General features: G+C 56.0%; 1 protein-coding gene across 18 annotated transcripts in view; it reads right to left on the minus strand.

The window, feature by feature from the left end:
- Nucleotides 1-22611, minus strand: part of TSC2 (TSC complex subunit 2) — a 37954-nt gene extending 15343 nt beyond the window's left edge. For 8 of the 18 annotated variants that reach the window (XM_060079128.1, XM_060079123.1, XM_060079126.1 and 5 more), the window contains exons 1-22: nt 22507-22611; nt 21814-21980; nt 20680-20766; nt 18934-19044; nt 18016-18160; nt 16880-16997; nt 16192-16240; nt 15651-15776; nt 15248-15321; nt 14089-14215; nt 13126-13269; nt 12110-12247; nt 11094-11197; nt 10584-10665; nt 9271-9426; nt 8660-8776; nt 4938-5060; nt 4065-4171; nt 3719-3869; nt 2304-2426; nt 1680-1814; nt 61-250 (exon numbers count right to left, since the gene is read on the minus strand). In XM_060079128.1, coding sequence (XP_059935111.1) covers nt 61-250; nt 1680-1814; nt 2304-2426; nt 3719-3869; nt 4065-4171; nt 4938-5060; nt 8660-8776; nt 9271-9426; nt 10584-10665; nt 11094-11197; nt 12110-12247; nt 13126-13269; nt 14089-14215; nt 15248-15321; nt 15651-15776; nt 16192-16240; nt 16880-16997; nt 18016-18160; nt 18934-19044; nt 20680-20766; nt 21814-21951 — 2545 coding nt within the window. In that variant the 5' untranslated portion in view covers nt 21952-21980; nt 22507-22611. Of the gene's footprint in view, nt 1-60; nt 251-1679; nt 1815-2303; nt 2427-3718; nt 3870-4064; nt 4172-4937; nt 5061-8659; nt 8777-9270; nt 9427-10583; nt 10666-11093; nt 11198-12109; nt 12248-13125; nt 13270-14088; nt 14216-15223; nt 15322-15650; nt 15777-16191; nt 16241-16879; nt 16998-18015; nt 18161-18933; nt 19045-20679; nt 20767-21813; nt 21981-22506 lie in introns of all 18 variants that reach the window. The other 10 variants (XM_060079125.1, XM_060079121.1, XM_060079124.1 and 7 more) reach the window with 3 other exon arrangements.
- Nucleotide 22612: the final 1 nt, after the last annotated feature.

The following is a 22612-nucleotide window of genomic DNA, read 5'->3' on the forward strand; positions in this document are numbered from 1 at the left end:
TCCAGGTCCACCTCACTCACACACACACAGATACACACGTGCGAAGCCACAGATGCTTACTCGACAGGAACTCGAGGAGTGGAATGGCCATGCTGGCCGTGGCTGAGATGTGCGTGAGCTTCACGACCAGGACAGGCAGCGCCTTGATGATGATGTCAGGCATCTCCACGCTGCAGATGGCCAGTGCCACCACGCACTGGCTGGCACAGCGGTAGATGAGGCCTTGCTCCAGGCAGTACACCATCTCCCGCTGTGGGACAACACGGATGCCTCAGACCAGGCCCACCACAGGCTGGCCCTCTGTGCCCCACCCCTTCCCGTAGAGAGCCATTCTGGTGAGCCAGGGCCTGGTCTCCCCTCTCCCACTCCAGAATTTCTATAGAGGAGAAGACCAAGACTCAGAAAGGCCAAGTGCCTTATCCCAGGTCTCAGGCGCCTAAGCGGCAGAGCCACCAGCAGCTGACCCCACCTGAGCCAAGGGGACAGCAAGGCTGCTCTGGTCAAGGTCTTCCTGACACCTCCCCCCACCCCCACACAGGCGGGGTCTCAGGTCCCCAGCCCACCCTGGAGCCAGGACACACTGGGCTCATCACCCCCTTGGTTCTGGAATCCCCAACTGATTGGCCTTTTGGCAAGGGGAAGGTCTGCCTAACACAGCAAGGCTGCCGGGCCCACACCAACCCTGGGCAGAGTCCTCCGTGAAAATGGCCCAGCTCTGCCCAGCAGGAGACAAGTGCCATCTCAGGCCACAGCCTCGGGCAAACCACCTGGTAGCTTAAGGCCCTGTGGATGATTCTGATTTCCTGCAGCCAGCCCCACCCCTCGGAAACACTTTGGGCCTTGAGGGTTCTCAGGGAACCTTCAGCCCAGTGTGGCCAGCTACCCCTTTGGAGCACAGCCAGTGAGAACCAGGCCACGCCACACAGGAGGAGCTGGAGCTCACACTCACCCCAGGAGTCGGGGTGGGAAGTGAGGTGGGGGATGGCAAATCGAGTGTGAGTTTCCAACAGTACTTTGATCAAGAGCATGGGCTCACTGCCCAAACATGACTGAGTCTGAGTTTAGGCCTCTCGCCTTGCTGTGGCCTTGAGTGGGCTACCTGAGCTCCCTAAGACTTCTGTTCCCTGATTAATGAGGGCAGAGTGACAAAAGTATCAGGAATTTAAAGAGAAAGTAAAGGTGATGGCTCATTGCAGGCCTCCCACCCAGCAGTGCAGAATTAAGAAAACAGGCATTACTGCGTGTGCTTTTTGCACCTGATGGCAGAGTTGGAGGTAGGTGGAGGGGGTGCCCTCTGCCCGACTGCTATGCCTCTCAAAACAGGCTCGGCGCCACCAAGTGGCTCAGCACTTATCCTAACGCTGTAGCAAGGACAAGCCAGGAAATGCTCCTTAGAAAGAAAATGGCACTGCATATGTGTGGAGGGGGGATATTCAAGCATTTCATTAAGCCCACTCCTCCCTGAGACAACTCAGGAGCACCAGTGAGTTCAAACGTCCACAGTTCCAGGCTGCGCCAGCTGGCAGGGGTGCACTGGCCATATAGGAAAGCAGAGCCAGCTGCCCTGGCCCTGGCCCAATAGCCACCCGTTAGGAGGAAAACGCTGGGCCCCTTTGGCTGAAGCAAGCATCCTGGGGACCAGGCTTTCAAAGCTCAACCATCTCTCTCCCATCTGGTACCTGTCTGGTTTTGTCCAAGTAGTTATGGTAAGAAATTAACGCTGTCAGCACGGGAACCACAGCGAGATGCAGGTCGGTTCTGGAGAACCCTTCTGGGGTGCTTCGGAGCCGCTCGAGGGTCTTGGGACCTGAAAGCTAACAGCCAAGGGCCAGATGTGAAGCCCTGCCCGGCAGCCGGGTCAAGCTGGGTGGCCAGGGGGCACGGGGTGGCCCGAGAATGTAGGCCCAGCGGGAGAAGGGGTCAAAGCCCGAGGACCTCCCTACTTCCTGTTCTAGCCAGCAGTCTGCCTTCTCAGAGAAGTGGGAGGTTGCCCACTGATCCGCCAGGGAGACAGACCCCGGGGAGGCAGAGGGGGGAAGGAGTTAAGACCCTGCTCAGTCCTGCAAACTCGAGCCCTTCACGGAGGCCCCCAATCCTCTGCCCGAGAGTTGGGATGGGAGGACAGGATCCCAGAGGCACCATCTGCATGCACTCCAGCCGGGGTCCGAGCCTCTGAGGGAAACAAGTTTGCCTCCCAGGCCTCAGTCTTTCAGAGCTGAGGAACTATGCTGTGGCCCCACCCACCACATAGGCCGCGGACCCGCTGTGCACGACACAGGAAAGGCCCGAAGCGGAAGGCGCACCATGGAGCAGAGGGCGGCAGATAGCTGGTCAACACTACACGGGGAGGTGAAGATGAGGACCTTGTAGCGCAGAGACTCGGGCAGCTTGCTGAGCACCAGCTTCAGTACCTTCCAGTCAGTCTCCTGCAGGAACAGGGAAGACGGGGTCTCAGGGTTGGAAGCTTGATCTGGACAGCAGCGAGGCCTCAGAGCTGCTCTCCTGTTCTCCACACAAGCCTGGGCCCTCAGTCCCTGCAGCTTGGGGAGCAGATGCTGCTCAGAGAAAAGTCAGCCCTGGACGGCGGCCGCTGCCTCCAAATGCCAGGCAGGGCAGGAGGCCCAGTGCAGCACAGCCCCTCTCCTCTCAGCAGGACCTGGAACTTCTGCACGCTGGCTCCATCTTCCCCACCTGCCCAACGGTGATCTGAGGACAGCCTACCAAGGGCACTGGACCCAAGGGGCTCTGATGATGCCCACCCAGAGCACAATGAAGATGGATCTGAAAAGAAGCTACTGTACTAGCTTAAAGAGAAGCAAGTATTCCTCAACAATCCATGAGCCCAGATACCTGCCACAGGACCAAAGTTGACCCAGAGCCACAGCATCGAGGACAGGGTTGTGGCCTGCACGGACCTTCCCTGGTGAGCCTCCCAATCTCCACTGGGGCGACCACTGCCCATAAACTACACCAATGGCCAGGAGTCCTAAAAGCCTTTCCCCAGATCCCACCTGTGACATGGAGACCTTGAGACGATCACAGGAAATCTCCGACAAACCCCTTTAATGCCAAACCCCGGTACCCCCAGGGAACCTGCTACCGCCTCTCCATCCAGCTCTGCTTCCCCACCCGTGGCCCCCGGGAGCGGCCCCCAGCCTATTCCGGGCTGCCCAGCCCCGCCTGCAGCACACTGCTGACCAACCCTCCTTCCTTGTTGCCCCACTGGGGAACAGGCCCGAGCTCCTCCACCTCCCGCCACAGGGAACTTACCTCCCCTAACTTCCAGGCTTTGCTTACTCCTGCCGCTGGAATCTTCCCCCTCTTTCAAGACTGCCCTCACCTGCCCCTCCCCATGCCCCCAACCAGATGTGACGGCACCCCCCACTTCGGTCCTGCACAGCCTGTTGGTGCCTCCTCCCAAGGCACACCCCATCCTACAATCCAGTTATTTGTCAATACACCTCACTCTTGTACCAAAACCACCTCCCAGAGGAAAGAACATCTCCTCGGCTCCACACCCAGCTTCCGGTGATGCACCACACACAGCAGGCGCTCAACACACGGCTACGGAACCGCTGTGAGGCCTCGAGGCAGACAACCTAGAAACAGGCAGCGAACCTCCCAAGGTTGCCAATGTGGGAGAAGAACTGTGGCCCCCGGGCAGCATCAGTCATTGCTTGGTTTGACCTAATGCAGCCGGAGGGTCTGACCGTCTCACCTGCTTCAAACACTGCAGCAGGACACGGAAGAGCAGGGAGTAGGGCAGTGAGCCGAGCCGCACGGCGGGGCCTGCAGGTGCCGGGCCAGGGGGCCCAGTGGGAGGTGACAGGGGGCCACCAGCCTTCTTCTCAGAGCCCCTCTCCGGCTCCCTGTGGAAGCAAGTGGGAGAAGCACTGAGGCCGGAGCTCCCGTTCCACAAGGCTAAGGACGGATGCAGGCCCCAAGCCCCAACCCAGGGCTGTGTTCAGGATGCCTCTGGGACCTTCCCTCAGACACAGGACCACCCCAGGGCAGAGGGCAGCGAGCTCCCCACCCCCCACCCGCCCCAGGACCCAGAATCGTACATGTAGTCACAGACGCAGTAGGGGCTGAACCTCACAAGCCCGTCCTTGCTGGGCAGGCCCAGGCGGTGCAGCGAGTCGGCCCGCAGCTGCAGGAGGAAGTCGAAAGCCTGTGGAGAGCGGGAGGCATGGTCCAACAGAGAGAAAGCCACCACCCGGCCACACAGGCCTGCGCAGCTCTCGGGAAAGGCTGGCGCGCTAACAGCAACCACGCCCTGACTTCATCGCAGATGGTGGTGCTGGCGGAGAGGCGCGGGCACTCACGGCCTCCTCTCTCAGAGCCCATGGAGGCTGTGACATTCCCACAAAAGCTTGGCAGCACGGCAGCCCCTCACACCCGGGGCAACAGGGGGACATATTGCACCTGCCCAGGCATCATCGCACAGCCCCGGTATAGACAGCAGAGCTCTGCTCAGGACACTGTCGCTTCCCTCAGCTATTGGTGGGTCATTTAATTGAGCTCCCCAAACGACAGGGGGCTGCCCCATTGGGCGGACGCTCTGAAAGGGACCGGGGCTTCTATCCCAGCGCCCTCTGCTCATCCTGGTGCCAGCTCCCATGGTGGGAGCTCAAACCAGTATGCCCTGCCCTGCACCCCCGCTGCCAGTCACTAACAGACTCCGCGGCACCAGGGGTCTGGGGCTCCAGAGCAATTCCCTTTCTCTGCCCCCATCTCAGGCCGCCATGTGACTGAGAGGCATACAGACCACAGGCAAAGGAAAAAGCAGCAGGTCCTGGGGAGGACGCAGCCACAGCTGGTGCTAAGGAGGGAACAGTCTGCTGAAGACCCCTCCCGGGCCCCCCACCGCCTCTCCAGCCTGCAGCCACTGCGTTCACCAGGCCGGATGCAGCTGCTGGGTGCCCCAGGGAACATACCTGCAGCCGGATGCTGCTGGCAATGGGCAAGGTGTAGGTGTGCTTGTAGTGGAGCTGGATATGGCTGACAAGCGTCTCATACACACGTGTGGCGTGGCTGGCAGGCAGGGCGTACAGCTTGGTCTGCAGAGAGAGCGTGCTGGTCACTGCAAGGGCAGGAGGCCAAACTCCAGCCAGGGAGTCAGCACCTTGATGCCCAGGGGGAGAGGCCAGGCAAGCACTTTGGAGGTAACTGGCCGCACCCACCATTCTTTAAAATGTACAAACACCTCAAGCCACCAACTCCGCTTCAGGGCTTCATCCCACGGGTACGCCCACATGCGCCCACCCTTGGTGAGGGCAAAAAACCAGAAACAGCCACGTATCTGTGTTATCAACAGGGAATCGGTTAATAAATCAGAGAAACCTGCCCAATGGCGCACAACACAGCAACGCATGACAGGATCCACGTGCACCAACAGAGCACCTTCTCAACGCCACGAGGCAAAGCGGGAGAAACCAGGGGCAGAGAAAGGCAGGAGGTGTGCTTTGTGAGGGGTTATAAAGGGGATAATTCCCCTAGCTGCTGGGGCTGTTATTAACCCCACAATAAGCCCGTCTCCCCAACCTCTGCAAGGTCAAGAGCGCCTCCCTGACAAGCGAGGCTACGGGAGGCCAGGTGTGAGAGTTCGCGGTGCTGCCAGCAACCTGGTTTTGAGGGCAGGAGTTACAGGGTGGTGCTGGGGCAGGAGGGACCCAAGGGACCCAGCTACAGCCAAGGGTCCCCTTTGTGGTACTCTGAGCCTTGGAGGAGAGCAGTGCTTCAAAAACGTATCACTGATGTTCTTTTATTTACTTATTTATTTTGAATTTTATTTTACTTATTTTTTTATTGATATTCTTTTTAAAGAAAAAAATGATTAACAGAGTGGTGTCTCTTTGGTTCAAAAACAATATAGGGACTTCCCTGGTGGTCCAGTGGTAAATGCAGGGCACGCAGGTTCAACCCCTGCTCAGGAAACTAAGATCCCACATGCTGCGGGGCAGCTAAGCCCATGTGCCACAACAAGTGAGCTCGTGCACCTCAACCAGAGAGCCTGTGTGCCACAAACTACAGAGCCCACGCACTCTGGAACCCACGCACCACAACTAGAGAGAAGCCCACGCGCCACAACTAGAGAGAAGCATGCGTGCCGCAACAAAGAGCTGACGCAGCCCCCAAAAATAAATTAATTGAAAAAAAACAACATAAAAGCATTATCCCTGCCTTCCACAAAAAACAAAAAACACACGCGAGGGAGAGGGGAGGGAGTTGGTCACCACGCTTGACAAAGCACAAGCATCTCAGGAAGGACACCCATGGACTCGGGCAGCCGCTGCTCTGCCTGCCCATTTTCGTGGGAAGAAAGGAGGGAACCGAACTTTTTGCTACGTTTATGCTGTTCGCGTGTTTTAACTGGACATATATATTACTTTTTAATTACAAAAAAAGAAAAATGAAAACAGGCTGGCCCAGGACTTTGCTCAAGTAGGAAACAGCTCGATTCTGCGGCCCCGGGTCGCCAGGGCTCAATTTCCAAGTGAGGGCAATAGACCATCATCTCTTTTTCATTCTCTGTATAGGCTTCTGGGTTCATCCGGGCCACAGGGTTCCCCACAACCCCTCAAGTCAGGGCACAGGGAGCACAGGGCTGCTATGGACAAGACACCAAGGAGGTGCCGTCCACTTTCTTTTTTTTTTTTTTTTTTTTTTTTTTGCGGTACACAGGCCTCTCACTGTTGTGGCCTCTCCCATTGCGGAGCACAGGCTCTGGACGAGCAGGCTCAGCGGCCATGGCTCACGGGCCTAGCCGCTCCACGGCATGCGGGATCTTCCCAGACCGGGGCACGAATCCGTGTCCCCTGCATCGGCAGGCGGACTCTCAACCACTGCGCCACCAGGGAAGCCCTGCTGTCCACTTTTTATCAAACTTTAAACTTCCACACCAGATAATAAAAGTCCATCATGTATAAACATGACGGAAACTATTCTACCATCAACATTTTACGAAGTAGTTTATGAACCAATTGATTCAAATATTACATTTTACACAATACTGATACTGGCAGGTGACCTTAAGTATAGATAACACCACAATGCTTTGCAAGTCAGTGATCGAGGGCAGTAGCCAGTGGAAGAGCCTGATCGCTGCCCTGCTGGGGACATAAAGGGACAAGTCCACAGCTCCAGCAAGCCTCAGGAGCCAGGCGGTGCCCGGGAGCGTGTGAGGACAGCCACCACGCAGGAGAGCGAGCATGACGTGGCGAGGATGACTGGGAACAGAGAATGTGTGCAAATTGTCTAACTGATAAAGGAGTTGTATCCAGGGTATGGAAAGAACCCTTACAACTCGAGAAAGACAAATAATCCAGTTTAAAAATGGGCAAAGAGAGCTTCCCTGGTGGCGCAGTGGTTGAGAGTCCGCCTGCCGATGCAGGGGACACAGGTTCGTGCCCTGGTCCGGGAAGATCCCACATGCTGCGGAGTGGCTGGGCCTGTGAGCCATGGCTGCTGAGCCTGCTCGTCCAGAGCCTGTGCTCCGCAACGGGAGAGGCCACAACAGTGAGAGGCCCGCGTACCGGGAAAAAAAAAAAAAAAAAAAATGGGCAAAGGATCTGAACCGACATTTCTCCAAAGAAGATACACAAACAACCCATCAGCACATGGAAAGATGCTCAACGTGATTAGGAAAATGCAAATCAAAACCACAATGAGATTTCATTTCATACCCATTAGGATGGTGATAATCAAAAAAAACAGAAAATAAGGAGTGTGAGTGAGGATGCAGAGAGAATGGAAGCCTCATCCACTGATGCTGGGAATGTAAAATGGAGCAGGCCCTGTGGAAAACAGCCTGGCTATTCCTCAAACGATTAAGCAGAGTTACCAGCTGACTCAGCAATTCCACTCCTAGGTGGATCCCCTAGAGAAATGAAACACGTGTCCACATAGAAACTGTGTGTGTTCACTGTAGCATGATTCACAACAGCCAAAAAGTGGAAGTGACCCAAGTGTCCATCAACTGATGAATAGATAAGCAAAATATGATCTATCCATACAATAAACTATTACTCATCCATATAAAGAAATGAAGTACCAACACACGCTACAACATGGATGAACCTTGAAGACATTATGCTCAATGAAAGATGCCAGACACATGAGGTCACATATTGTGTGATTCCACGTCTATGAAATGCCCAAAATAAGCAAATTCACAGAGACAGAAAGTGAATTAGTGATTGCCAAGGGCTGGAGGTGCTGAGGGGAGAATAAGGAGTGACCGCTAATGGGTATGGAGCTGCTTTGGGGTAAATGTGTCTAATGATGGCTGCACAACTCCATGAATACAACAAAAACCACTGAATCATATACTCTAAACGGGTGAATTGTATGGTATGTAAGTTACATCTCAAAAAAGCTATTAAAAAAAGACCAAACAACCGTGGGGCCAGAATGGACACCAGCCCTTCCCACCTCATTGGCTATGGGGAGACCTGAGGGGGTGGTTCTGGCACTGGCTCGGGAGTGTTTCCCACAGACTGGCTCTGGCTGGGCCTTGTCCACCCTTCCCTGACCTGGTCAGGGCTCTGACCTGGTCCCCCCACTGTAACGAGGAGTTGGGATCACACCCGGGAGTGCCCAGGTCTCCTCGGGGATGTGTCCCTAAAGAGCAGCACTCCAATGAGATGCAGAGGCCCACCTGAAGGATGACCAGGAGTCCCAGGACTGCAGTCTTCACATCCTCTAAGGAGGCCGAGTACACCACCACATCCCTTTCCTCCAGCTCAGGGGGTGGAGAGAGGGAGCGGGCAATCACCTACAGAGAGAAGATCTCTATTTAAATTCCCAACTCTGGGCTCCCTGAGGCAGCAACCATCAGATCTGGTATTTTCTACCAAAAAATACTTTCTCCTTTATTTCTCAAGAGGAAAGATGCACTCCCCTCATCCAAGGCATGGTTCAGAAACTGCAATGCATTTTGAAATTAAAAGGATGCTGGCTGTGCAGAAGGACAATGTGCCCAAACCCCACCCACAGCCAGTCTCCCCCGAAGCCACAGAGCCATGTCCCAGGACCTCTGGGCAGCACAGCAGCAGGACAGTGCCAAGTAGCAGCAGGCCCGGCCAGACCTCCCAACACCGCCCCATCTCTGCTAGGAGGGAACCCCATCTCGGAGAGACCCAGGCAGTCTCCCTGCAGAGAACAGAGACAGCGGGTCCAAAGAACACTGCTGTCCGCTGGGCTCTGCCACAGAGAGGGGTCCCAATGGCAGCCCAGGCGCCCCAAGCCCCAGGCCCGAGCGGTTCTCACTTTCTCAATGATGTCCAGCAGGCTATTAAAGTGGTGGGTGTGGCAGCCTTCAGCCAGATCTACCAGCAACTGGGTGGCCAGCTTTCGGACTTGGTGGTCTTTATCCTCCGGGACGTGGGAGAGCTGTGAGATGACCACTGAGTTGATCAGCTCCTCCTGCACCAAGCACACGAGAAGCCAGGTGAGCCACTGGCCACGGCCAAAACTCACCTAACACGTCGTTAAAGACTTGGGACAACCGCGGCGGGGTGTGCAAGTGCCTGAGAGGCCCAGGCCCCTTCCAGGGCACTCTGTGCGTCCCCTTGGCTCAGGAGAATGATGACGACTACACGTTGGCCCAGCTGGGGCATGGCCCACGGGCTCAGACTCAGACGTGATGCAGCAGTGAATGTCCCCGCTCCCTCTCTGTCATTCAACATCACAATTAAGAAGGATCCCATGTGGAGAGCTCTCTGTGTGTGCGCCCTGGGGATAGAGGGACCTCGTCCCCGACATCACAGAGCCCACTATAACGGGGCAGCAGGATGAGCGCTTTGATGGAAGCAGGTACAAAGCGCTACAGGAGCAGAGAGCAGGATGAAGCGATCCCAACACGAGGGACTCAAGAAACCAGAGGGCTTCCTAAAAGAGGCAGCACTGAGCTGGACTCTGAAAAAGAGTGAATTCCAAGGGACAGAGATGCAGGGAAAGGGAAGACTGAGAGGGTAGGAGGGGTGGGCAGGTCCTAGGGATACCAGGCATTCCAGCGAGGCCTCGGTGAGGAAGGTGCTGGGAAGCGAGGGGAGACGCAGAGCCTGAGCGCACCTCCCGGAGAAGAGCGCCCAGTGGGCAGGGGCTGCTGCCGTTTCTGAAAGAAGGACAGGCCCTGGCTGCAAACCTAGTGAAGGATGGACTGGAGGGGAAGAAATGCAGTAGAGAGGTTGGTAGGGGCTGGCACCACCCTGGCATCTGGTGATCAGCCCAGAGCCCGGAGGATGAGTGTGATTATAAAAATGAAAAGAAAATGTCCCCACGCAAGACTGTTTTCCTGAGGGCAGGGACTATGCCCCCTGGCTGCTCAGCCACAGGCCTGGCAGAAGGCACCAAGGAAGGAAGGAAGGAAGGGAAGGAAGGAAGGGAGAGAGGGAGGGAGGGAGGGAGGGATGAACGAGGAAACAAAGCCTGCCACAGAGAGGCACTGGCAGACCCCAGGTCCCAGGCCGACCCCAGGAGGGTCACGCGCTGCCTCTTGGGTGAGCATCGCCCTGCATGGCTTGTGGAGGCCGCCCTCGCACCTGCTGCCCCAGGGCTCCCGCGCCGGCACGGATACACACCTCATAGAACTGCCTGTTGATGAGCAGCACGAAGGATAGGACGTCCAGCACCTTGATACGCACAGCGCTGCGCAATTCGTTCCTGGGGGCAGGGGCACACCTGCTGGGGCCAGGCGGGTGCACCAGCCACCGGCCTCACCCTCCGCCAGCCCGAGCAGCCCAACCTCCAATGGCTTCCCTGGGGACCCAGCCCCCAGACCCACCCGCCTCCATGTCAGGCAAGACTGACTCCGGATCCTCCCCGCGTGGGGCCCAGCTCGGCAACATCCAGACCAAGAATGGGGTAAAGGGGCAGAGAACCTGGCCCTCAGAGATGGCCTCTTTCTAGATGACCACTCCACAGGAGGGAGTAAGCACAGAGGCCTCAGAGGACTCTGTCCTCTGGAAAACAAACCCTTTCCTGCTCAGTGAGAACTGTCACTTTCAAGAATTGGAGAGGAAAGTGCTAACTCTCAGTGTCCTGCCTGCAGTGCAGACACAGGGTCAGGCGGGCCTCCAGAGGCTGCCTACCTGAAAAATCTCTCCATCAGTAACTGCAGGTTGTGAATCCAGCCATCCTTTGCTGGATGGATTGACTGAGCCCTGTAGGTTATTAAGTTTAAGAGGGAGGACTCCTGTCAAAAGAAGAAAGACCTGGAGTGAATGAGCCGCTCTGCCCTTCCAGAGGTCTTTTGATAAGTACGGCCCCATGCTGCTGGCCCAAGAGACCAGCCACTCCGAGGCCCAGGTAGGGAGCCCACACAATAAAGGCCCTGCTGGCAGCAGTGAAGATTCATTTAAAACCCACGTAACGGACTTCCCTGGTGGCACAGTGGTTAAGAATCCGCCTGCCAATGCAGAGGACATGGGTTCGAGCCCTGGTCCAGGAAGATCCAACATGCCGTGGAGCAAGTAAACCCGTGTGCCACAACTACCGAGCCTGCGCTCTAGAGCCTGCACACAACTACTGAGCCCACTTGCTGCAACTACTGAGGCCCACATGCCTAGAGCCCATGCTCTGCAACAAGAAAAGCCACCGCAGTGAGAAGCCCGTGCGCCACAAAGAAGAGCAGCCCCTGCTTGCCGAAACTAGAGAAAGCCCACATGCAGCAATGAAGACCCAACGCAGCCAAAATAAAGAAATAAAAAATAAAACCCACATAAAAGCCTTGCATCAGGCTGAGCCCTTCTGGCACCAGGACTGCCTGCCTTTCGGGGAGCAGATATGCTGAGCATGAAGCCAACTGGCCCCTCCCTCCGCACAGGTGGGAGGAAATGGATGCTTAGGCTGTGATGTGCTCTCACAGACCCACACGCATTCAGCCTCCTGACGGCCCGGCAGACTTCCCTGCTGGAGCACAAATCCCAGGGGAGCAGAAGCCTGCCAGGGTTTTTACTTCAAACTCACGGAAGACTTGCCTCCAGACCCACATAGCCAGACCTCCGGGAGCTGAGCAGACCCTCCCCTCCCCCAGCAGCCTGACCTAAACCACCCTCTTGCCTGAGCACCAAAGGCCCCACTGTGTTGGAGACAGAGGTGGTCTTACAGGCCTCTGGTCTGCACATCTCTCAACAAGCTCAAAGTATCTCTCCTGCGAGCCGTGGAACTCATTTTGATCACACAGCTCTTCCACCGTGGTCAGCAGGTCGTGGACGATGGCTCTGAGTTCTGGGCTGTCCAGGCTCTGCAACACGAAGGCACGGTTACACAGGAGGGATTTCAGCTCCCTTCAAGGACTCGGCATCAGAGTCCTCAGCTCAAATGAGCTGAATCCAGACACCCCCTCAGGTCCTCCCACTGGGCAGGGGGCACAAGTGCTATTCCTGCCCATTGGGGAATGGTGGGGCCCAAGGGGTCCTGGCTGTGCCCACACGGCAGGCCTCCACTACCAGTGTGTTCACGCCTCCCTCAGGCTCTTGCATCTTCTGGAGGCCCCCAGGGGTGTGGTCTCCCAGACCATCACTCCAAGATGAAGCACTGCCTGACCAGCTAGTCGTGACAATGGTCTGGCCCAGCAGCCACCCCTGAGGGACAAGAACCCAGGACCTGCTGAGTTCTGGTCCTTCCTCCCACGGGCCTGGCCGTCCACCTAGAGCCCGCCCCAGTGCCCCAGCCCCGAGCCCATGCTATATGTGGCCTCATCTCATCTGCAGTCCCTGCATCAGCACGTCCTCCTTCCTGCCACAGTCAACGCCCTCCTCCAAAGTTCCACCAACTGCGGGCAGCATTCGAGACACTTTGGGAACTGTCTTCAGGGTCCACTTGCAGGCCATGGAGGCCACCTGGCGTGTTACTCTGTCGATCTTGATCGACACTACCCCCCACCCACCTTGCTCACCTATTACATAGTCCTGCTCCAAATGATAGAGGGGATTTGGGAAAAACAGCCGTCTTCAGTGGACGGCGAGTTGCCACCCAAGAACCATCAGAGAACACGGCCCAGCAAGCTCTGAGGGAGGGCCCTGGAGGGGCGGGGAGCTGCCCCCATGGGTCCACGCCCCCCAGGAAGGGGCCCTCTGGCCAACGGGTCAGCCGTCTTGGTTCTCCCTGTGCCCACCTCACCTGGAGCTGCTGAAGCAAGCGTTCAACAATGTTCAGTAGGATGTCCCACGTCACGGCCTGGAGCTCCCTCCGGTACTTCTTGATGAGTCTGGTTATGGAGAGGACGATCTCATAGGACACCACCTCGTTCGGACAGGTCATGGCCTGGAACACAGCCCAGGGGGCACGCAGCGTCAGCCCCTTCACGCTCATGCACAGGAAGCCCCAGCACGTTGCCATTGGAACCTAGCATGAGATGCCTCGCTCCCACACACGTCTCGCGGGCCACAAAAGTAATATCTCAGGAACCCAGAAGTGTGTTTTCTATACTGGCTCCAAAGGGCCTGACGTAGCCAGACCATTCACTTCAAATTCCGGGCCCCTGGCTTCCTGGCCTAGAGGAACCTGAAAGCTACCCTGATGCAAGCAACGCGCAGAGAGCACGCCCTCCACTGCCCAGGAGATGGGGTGTGGCCAGAAGGACTCCGTTAGGGGCAGCTGGGACATGACACAGCTCATCTGCTTATCAGATAAGATGAGGACGTTATGATTGCCCCAGCTCACCAGGGTGCCATGATGGCTACATGAAAACATGCAAAGTGCTCCGAACTCCGCCAGGCACAGTGGAAACACAAGCTATTATCTCTGGCCTCATTCTAGAGCAAGAGCAAGTTTGCCACTTGACCAAGGAAACTGTCAAAAGCAAGCATGTCACTATCCCCAGGAGGAATCTTGAGCAGTCCTGATGCTAATTTGTAGAAGATGAAATTCATAAAATATAGTATTTGCTTGAAAATAAAACCTTCAAAGGCCCTACATCGCAACCCTACTTGCAAAGCAAGTGACTGCACACGTTCCCCCCGCACCTCCCCCACCTCCTGCCCTGCAGCAGACTCCACGTCTGACAGGTCTGTCCCCACTGGGTGGGGCTGAGGTGAGCTTTCCCGCCCTCGCCAGCTCACTGCGGTACAGAAGCCAAGTTACCTCATAAAATGACGGCAACACAGATGTTGGGGAGTTCTTGAGAGAGTAGAGCCGGTGAGCTCCCCAGAGAGCCATGCCAACAAAGAACACAGCTCCTCTCAGCAGTGGGGCATCTTCCATGTAGGCTCTGAAAGCGTTCCCCGGGAAGACAGGATATAAGCAGGGCCCAGCCCAGCATCTACCCAGGCTCCTGGCAGCCTCCCCGGAGGTCCCTACACTTATGAGGCAGAAGCAAAGCTGGGGAAGTGGGCTGGGCAGGGGACTCGGGGGCCAGCAGCAACTGTGTGATTCATTCACGCATTCGCTCAACAGCCCTCAGCATCATGGTGCTGACAGCCTAGGAGACACAGGTGTGAACCAAAGGATCACGTAAATAAACACCAAGGTTCCAACTCAGATTACAGCTGAGAAGGAAAGCCATGGGATATGAGAGCAGACCTGCTCAGGGCGGCGATCAGGGAATCTAACCGCAACACTACAATGTCAAGGACACTCAGGGAAACTCAACCCAGGTGGAAGGACATTTCAGCAAGATGAAAGTTATGTGCAAAGGTCCTGGGTGGGTGGCAGAAGGGCAACATGGCGGGAACGAGAAGCTCACAGGCTGAGCAGGGCTGGACCATCCAGGCCTTGCCATTTGGTTTTTATCCTGAGAGCACTAGGAGCCATTGTGGCTTCAAGCAAAAAGTGACACAGTCAGATCTGTGCTGGAAAAACTATGTGTGGCTGCTGTGTGGAGGAATGGACTTCAGGAGGCCAAGAGTGAGTGCAGGAGAGCAGTGAGGAGGTGAGAGCTGAGGGGGGTGGCCCGGGAGTGGACAGACAACCATCTCAGGGGCAGAAGCAACACCACCTGAGATGGTCTGGCTGTGGGTGGTGAGGCAGCCCCACTGGAGGAGGTCCGCGTGTGGGAGGGAGGCCAAGAGCTCAGTTTTGCATGTTCTGACTTTACTGGCAGGAGGAGGGGAGGACAGGCGACCAGTAGCATAAGATGTGAGCCCTAGATCAGGGCTCGCTTCTGGAGCAGCCACCCCACCACAACAGGAAGCTCCGCGTCAGCCTGTGCCGAGGCATAGAGCCCACACAGGGAGCCTCCTTGAGGAGGCCCTGCAGCCGCCAAGCCGCCCTCACTCACGCCGGCTGGGCCACCCGCACTCGCCTGTCCTCCATGATGCGGCACATATGGTAGATGGCGCTGTGGCCCAGGTGGGTGCCCAGGAGATTGCGCATCAGCTGGAAAGCAAGACGCACCGTCGTCAGACTGGCAAACACGAGTCCGGGGCCTCGCACGGCCACTGCCCTGAAGCCCTCCATGTCCAGCTGTTCTCCACCATCTCCTCCCGGACAGGGGCAGCTGAGTTCTCAAAATGCCACCAAAACCCTGACCTCAGCTCAGCCACTGGGAAAATGCCACTGGCTTCCCCTCAACAGGCCATTGTCTGGCTGCTCTGAGAATAAGATGGCCATTCATTGAGGACAAGATGGCCCTTGTCCTGTCCATAAGCCTGGCTTATCACTTCATCCAGGCAAGAACTCTGCAGGATGAGAGTTTAGACCCCTACCTTCCAGCAAGGCTCACAGAGCTCCTTGACATTGATGGTGCGGCAGAGGGTGACGATGAACAGGGGGAGGCTCTCAGCCGGCAGGCAGTTGTAGCAGACCACGGCGTCCAGCACCTGCAGAGAGACCTGGTGGGGCGGAGGAAGAGTCAGGCCAGCCCTGCCTCCTGCTCACAGGGAAGTGACACCCCCCGTTTCCTCCACTGACCATCCTTTGGTCAGCAATGACTGCCCCTCCCCTCTGTCAAAGCAGCCTTCCTGGGAACCACAGAGTGAGCAAGCATCTGGGAGGCACTTTTACATCCCAGTCACGGTGGGTTATGCCATCATGAACTATGACCCCACAACGGATGTCATCCAACGCCCTTACTTACAGGAGAGAGTCCTGAGGCTCAGAGAGGTCAAGCAGCTTTCCCGAGGCCACACAGCCAGTGAGGGGCAGCACAGGGCTTGACCCCAGGGCCTGGGGTCTCACCTGCTACACCACCCGGCCTGCCCAGAAGGATGGTGAAAGGGACTGTCCCTGAACGGGGCAGCTACTGACCTCTATGTCCACGGAGGACACGGTCTGGACGCACAGCAGGCAGATCATGCTGTGGGAGGAAACACAAAGTCAGCTGAGAGGACACTTCCCAGAGGCTGGGTGGCTCCGTTTTACTTCCTGGTTCCTCTACAAAGTCAGTTAAAAAAGTGGCTCGGGCTTCCCTGGTGGCACAGTGGTTGAGAGTCCGCCTGCTGATGCAGGGGACACAGGTTCGTGCCCCGGTCTGGGAAGATCCCACATGCCGCAGAGCGGCTAGGCCCGTGAGCCATGGCCGCTGAGCCTGCGCATCCGGAGCCTGTGCTCCGCAACGGGAGAGGCCACAACAGTGAGAGGCCCGAGAACTGCAAACAAAACAAAACAAAACAAACAAACAAAAAAAAGTGGCTCATCCTCCCTTAGGGCTCCCCTCACCCAACCACTGCTCAGCGCTGAGTGTACAGCACCAAGACCAAGCCTCTGCCCACAGGGTTTCACAGAGTTTTTGAACAAATGACAAGCAACAATAAACAGAACATCAGGTAATATCACACATCTGCTACAAACATTATGTGGAAGGTGGCTTTGGCCACTTCCAACATCTCCATTTATTTGATGGTTTTAACAGCTTTATTCACCCTACAGAGCTGAACTGCAGAAACAAGACAGCAGCACTGTGATCAGTGCATGTTACTGATCACGTTTTTCTTACTGGACCATGGATGCGATGTATTCATCGAGGTAACAGCTGTTGAATTTGACCAAGTTCACAAGCACCAGAAGGAATTCTGAGGACAGGCCGATGTCCATCCATTGCAGGACAAACTCAGCTAGGGGAGAAAAAGAGGAGAGCAATGTCCTTCCTACTCACCTCCTCCCCAGGAAAATGAGTCCCCATCCCATTCACTGCTGGAAACAGCATCATTGGTCCCCACGGAATGAAAGGCAGGCCAGCATGGGACTGATGGAGGCTCAGCTGGAGCCCGAGCAGGTCAGCATGTCATGGACTCTGGAATTCACCAGCTCCCAGGATGCATGAAGGGGTCTGAGCTGAGGCAGGGGAAGCGTTTGTGCATTTGATGCTCAGAGCCCTGACCCCGATGCTGGGGGTGCAAACACGGGCAAGTGTCTAGGAGGCCCCCATCCCCACAGAGAATCTCTGAGAGACACAAGCAACGCTTGGTTGCTAGACACATAAACTTGGACAGAAAAGCTAACCACATCCTCACTGTCAGCACCTGTCCTGCAGGTAGACCAACAGCTGAGGCCCGTTTCTGACAGAACAGCAAGGCCCAAGTCAGATTTACTTCTTCCTCTGCCTTCCTCTTCTCCCCACAGCAGTGACATGAAATCTCAAGACTCATGGAAACCTCACACCATAAGGATGACAGGGAGGATGGCCACCAAAGGGAAGCGCTAGGAGGCCAGACCGGGCATGAAAAGGGCAAGGAGAAAGACGCAGCGAGGGGGCCCCAGCCCCCAAAAAACCTCAGGGCACTCTGGATAAGACCCAGCCTGAGGCCTGGGTCAGCAGCACGCTCTCCCAACAGCAAAACGCAGACCACCTCCTGCCCGCCTAAAAGGCACATCTACGCCCCACTCCCCAGGGATTCAGAGCCAGCCTGTCTGGAGTAAAGCCCAGACTCTGCATTTTTAACAAGCTCCTGGGGAGATTCGGGGGGCTGATCCTGGTTGCACACAGATAAGCAGACCAGTGTGTTGCAGCGCCCTCTGCAGGCCACCCCTGTGAACTGCAGCACTCCCTCTGGGCCCGACAAGCCTTCCTGCATCCCAGATTAAATTTGATCACCAAGGCCAGAGAAACCTCACACCCAACGTGGCACCCACCCAGCTCTTCCTCCAAGTAGGTGATGTGTCTCCCATTGTCCGTGAGGGCCTTGAAAACTTCCAGTCTCTCGTGGAGGTCTTCGTTAGAGGGGTAATCCTTGATGACCTTAAAGAAGAGGGCCCTGAGAACGCCCAAGCGGTCCCCCTGAAGACAAAACCATCGGGTCAGCAGTCCCGCCAGGATCCCCCTGGGTTTCCCAAGCAGCTGTGAGAAGTCCAAGAAGTGCCGTGGGCTCCAAGACTCCCAACCCTGGGGCCCTTTCTCCCTCCCCGAGGAAGCGGCTGTGAGGGACTAACTGGGTAGGGGATCAGGCGCACTGGTCATCGTTTGACCAGTGTGTGTGTGGAGCACCTACTATGCGCCCAGGTCTGGGCACACGGCAGGAGCCAATGCACCCACCCTCGAGGGATGCTCGCGGAATGATGATAGCCACCTAACCAAGCTGAGAGTGGGGACTCCTCTGAGCAGTGGGGTGTGAAGGCGTAGAGGAAACAGGCCAAGAGGAGAGGAAGCCTTCCAGGCAGGAATGGTGAGAGGTGGCCTGGGCGTTCCAGCATGGCAGGAGCCCACGGTGAGGGGCAGGAGGTCAGTGAGAGCAAGAAAACAACAGCTCACTCGTACGAGGAGCCATTCTCATCATTTTGGGTGAACTGCTTCATTTACTCCCCAAAATGTCCCAGAAAAAAGGGAATGACAAGCATCCCCACTTTAGAGGAGAGGAAGTGGAGGCTCAGGGGACTCCAGTGACTTGCCCAGGGTCACGCAGATACTAGAGGTGACACCAGCAGCCCACTCGGGCAGTCCAGCTGCAGAGCCCCTGGGAACCAGCGAACCTGTGCCTGGTGCTCTCGCCAAAGATGAGGGTCGAAGCGTGGCCCGCCCCAGCTCCCCCCAGGCACAGAGCGGCCACCTCTTACCTGCCCCTGCACGATGGCCTTCAGCAGAGCCAGCACCGCGTGCCGGGCCTCTGGCGGCCGCTCTGGCTGCAGCAAGTCCGAGACGGCCTTCCAGAGTGCTTCCACCGCGTGCTGCCCGGCAAAGAAGGGACAGGGATTGGTGTGCTGGCCACTCAACTTGAGGAACAGTTCCATGGGCAAAGGACAGAGCAGAACAACGTGGTCTTTGGACTTAGAACTCACTCCTCTAAAGCCCTCATGTACCTGTCACAGCCCACAGCGACCACGAGCCTGACAAGGGGAACAGCTCCAAGCTACTTCGAACCCTCACAGGTCCCTTTAACCCTCACCAGGCCATAGTCTGAGGGGAGGGAGGAAAGCAGGAAGGCCAGGGAGGCCGTCCTGGCTGTCCCCAGAGATCAGCAGGGGGTCTCTGAGAACTTGCTCAGGCTCCATGGGAAAAGCCACTGGAAGAGTCTCAGAACCAGAAGTACCACAGCGGTCCCCGGGCCTGCAGCCTGACCCAGAAATCCCATGCTTTGGATCTCCCCTGTGTAAACAAACCAGCTTCGGGCCACTCAGTACCCCACCCCAACCCTGACTCTGCTGCCTGGCTTGACTTGCTAAGAACTCTGTCCAGGCTACTGGAATCTGCCTCCTAAGTCCACTCAGCCCACGAGGGAGCTGCTGGGTGCTTTCCCCTCAGCTCCCAGAATCAGTCTCTCTTGTGTCAGCTTCCCTTTTCCACGTTAACCATCCCTGACTCCCTCCAGCCAGAGTTTCCAGACCACTCACCCTTTCCCAGGCTCACTTCTCTTAAGAGGGGAACTAAAATGTCTTTTCAATGTTGTCTGACCAACATTATTCGGTCATACACTGGAATACACTGGAAGTTTTACTTCCTTTGTCCCATTCACAATACTCCTATTGATGCAACCTAAGCCACAAGAGCACACAGACACTGAGCCCGTGGACTACTCCAGCCTCTTAGGCCTATCTGTCTATTCACTTGACGGCAGCTCTGACATGGCTCCCCTTTCCGTACTTATTGTACACAGACAACTTTAAGAACATAGATGCCTATCCTCACATTTATCCCTGGTCATGTGTAGCCTGCACGTTTCAGATGACCTGCAGAGGTCCCTCTCCCCCTGAGCAAATCTGAACCCGCCAGGTATGAGACCCATGTCTCCTCCTGTATCACTCACACAAAAGTGGGTTGAGGCGAGAGCAGAGCCCTTGAGGAACTCTAACGGCAGGCAGCTTCCCACTCTGTCCACAGGACATCAGGAGAGAGCCTGGAAGTATCTGCCCAAAATAAATACTCCTACGTCTGTGAGGCTGCTTAATACCACCCAAACATCTCTCCCAGAAAGACAGAGACTGGTGTGCCTGGGCTTGTTCTCTGTGAAACCACACGCTCTCCTGACATTCCCCTATTTTTCCTTCCTGCGAATCTGTAACGTGAGAGGACAAGTGAGCGTGCGTTTCTGTAAGCACCACAAAACCACTTCTGGATCTGCTAAAAGAGCCTAATCCCCTTGTTCCCCACCTCCACATGTGACTGGCCTCTCAGGGTTATGCTCAGGACATTTCCAGAAGCTTCCTCATCGCTAAGATGAAGACTAAAGTTCCCTCAAATGGTGCATATCAGTTCATTAGTGAAGTCAGCTGTCAACCCTGCTCCTAAAAAGAGCCAAATCAGGCTTTAATGCAGCTCACATGAATCCCTCCAGGCACCCAACCAAGACACCAAGACACACCTACCTCTTCAAATTTCTTCGTTTTGGCAACCTCACAGATGTGCCCTATCACCCGGATGCGATTGTTGAGGCCACATTCAACACTCAGCTCCTGGAGAGATGAAAGGCCAGCGCTCAGACACCAGGTCTCCTTACCTGCCAATCACCGAGCACTCCAGGAACTGCTCTGCCTCTCCCATGCTGGAGACCCACAGCAGAACCTTCGGAAACCAAGAATCACCAGAGTTGACTAGTCCACCTTAGGGCAGTAAGAACAGACAATTTTTTTTTCTTCCATAGCTGCACTTTTTTATTGAAATAAAATTCACATATGATAAAATTCACCACTGTAACGACTTTAAACTGTATAATCCAGTTTTTACCATATTCACAGTGCTTGCAACCAGGTCCACTAATTCCAGAACATTTTCATCACCTCAGAAAGAAGCTTCACTCCCCATTCCCTCCCCCCCCAAGCCCTGGCAAAGGCCAATCTACTTTGTCTCTATGGATTTGCTTATTCTGGACATTTCATATATATGGAATCATACATTATGTGGGCTTTTGTGATTGGCTTCTTTCACTTAGTATAATGTTTTCAAGGTTCATCCATGCTGTTGCATGTTATCAGTGCTTCACTCCTCTTTTTGGCAAATACTACTCCATCGTATGAAGGCATCACATTTTGTTTAAACCTTCACCAGTTGATGAGCATTTTGGTTGTTTCTGAACGGGAAACGTTACAAGTGCAAACATTCAACATTATTTATGGGTAAAGCACTGAATAGGCACATCTGTGAGATTCCAACACAGACAAAAAAGTGAAGCCTTACTTCTCCCAGTAACTCACACATTACCAGTTACCCCGGCCATAACCCTAATCACCTGTGGAGACCATGGCCTTTAGGTCGTCTAGTAAAACAGGTTTTCTTGCATCAACATCTGAATACTAACTCAAGTGTGCTGGACCAAGTCCCCAAGATCCTGACTTCCTGAATTTCCAGAGAAAAGACACATGTCACCATGGTACTGGGGACAGCAGCAGCCACACAGACGGTCACCAGCAGCCCATCTCCCACAGAACCTGGTGACAGACCAAACTCAGCCTTCCCTGCACCTCCCACTAAGCTAGCAGAGAAGACCCAGGCAGCTCACTCACTCTCAGGATTTCCGCCGTGATGATAAACTCCGTCTGTTTGCCCTCTGCAGACCTGGGATTTGGCCTTGGAGTTCCCAGTCCCAGGAGAATCTTGAACTTCTCCTTCAAGCCTGAGTCTTTGCTTGCTGGCTTGGCCATGCTGGGCAGGGACGCATCAGAGGACTCCTCTGTGCCGACAATCAGGCAGAGATCTCAGGGAAGGCTCCACCCACCTGCCCCGCCGCGGACCGCGGGCCGCCCGCGAACCCTAGGTCTCCGGTGGGCACGACCTTTTTTCCCTCCCACAGCCCCCGAGAAAACTCCACCACAGCCAGGCGCGGTCCCGGCCAGAAATAAACCCGGAAAATGCCAGGCCGTCCGCCCGCCTCAGTGCATGAAGTGAGGGAGGGGAACTGGGGCCAGGGGGCGGCCGCCGCGGGATCCAGGAAACCCTGACGTTTGCCATCTCTCTTCTCTCCGTGTGGAGGACGACTGTCGGGGGACGCCGGGAGCAGGGACCCCCTCGCACCCGCCATGACTTAAAGCCAAAGAATGCTTGGAGCTCCGGAATCAGGCTGCGGTGGGCGCGCCCGAGAGCCGGGCCTGACACTGCGGGGGTCCACCCCCACGGCCTCAGTGCCGAGCAGGCCCGGAGAGGCAGCTTCCCCCGCTGCACCGTCGGAGTCAGCGGTCAGGACGCCTCGAGCCACTCACCACTCCTAGCGCGCGCGGCAGCCCCGGCACCGAGAACCGAGAACACCCCCGGCCACAAGCGGCCGCCGGAAGCGCGACCTGCACTTCCGGCAGCGGAAGGGCGCCG

Source organism: Mesoplodon densirostris, chromosome 16, assembly GCF_025265405.1.
Source record: "Mesoplodon densirostris isolate mMesDen1 chromosome 16, mMesDen1 primary haplotype, whole genome shotgun sequence".
Classification (NCBI taxonomy): Eukaryota; Metazoa; Chordata; class Mammalia; order Artiodactyla; family Ziphiidae; genus Mesoplodon; species Mesoplodon densirostris.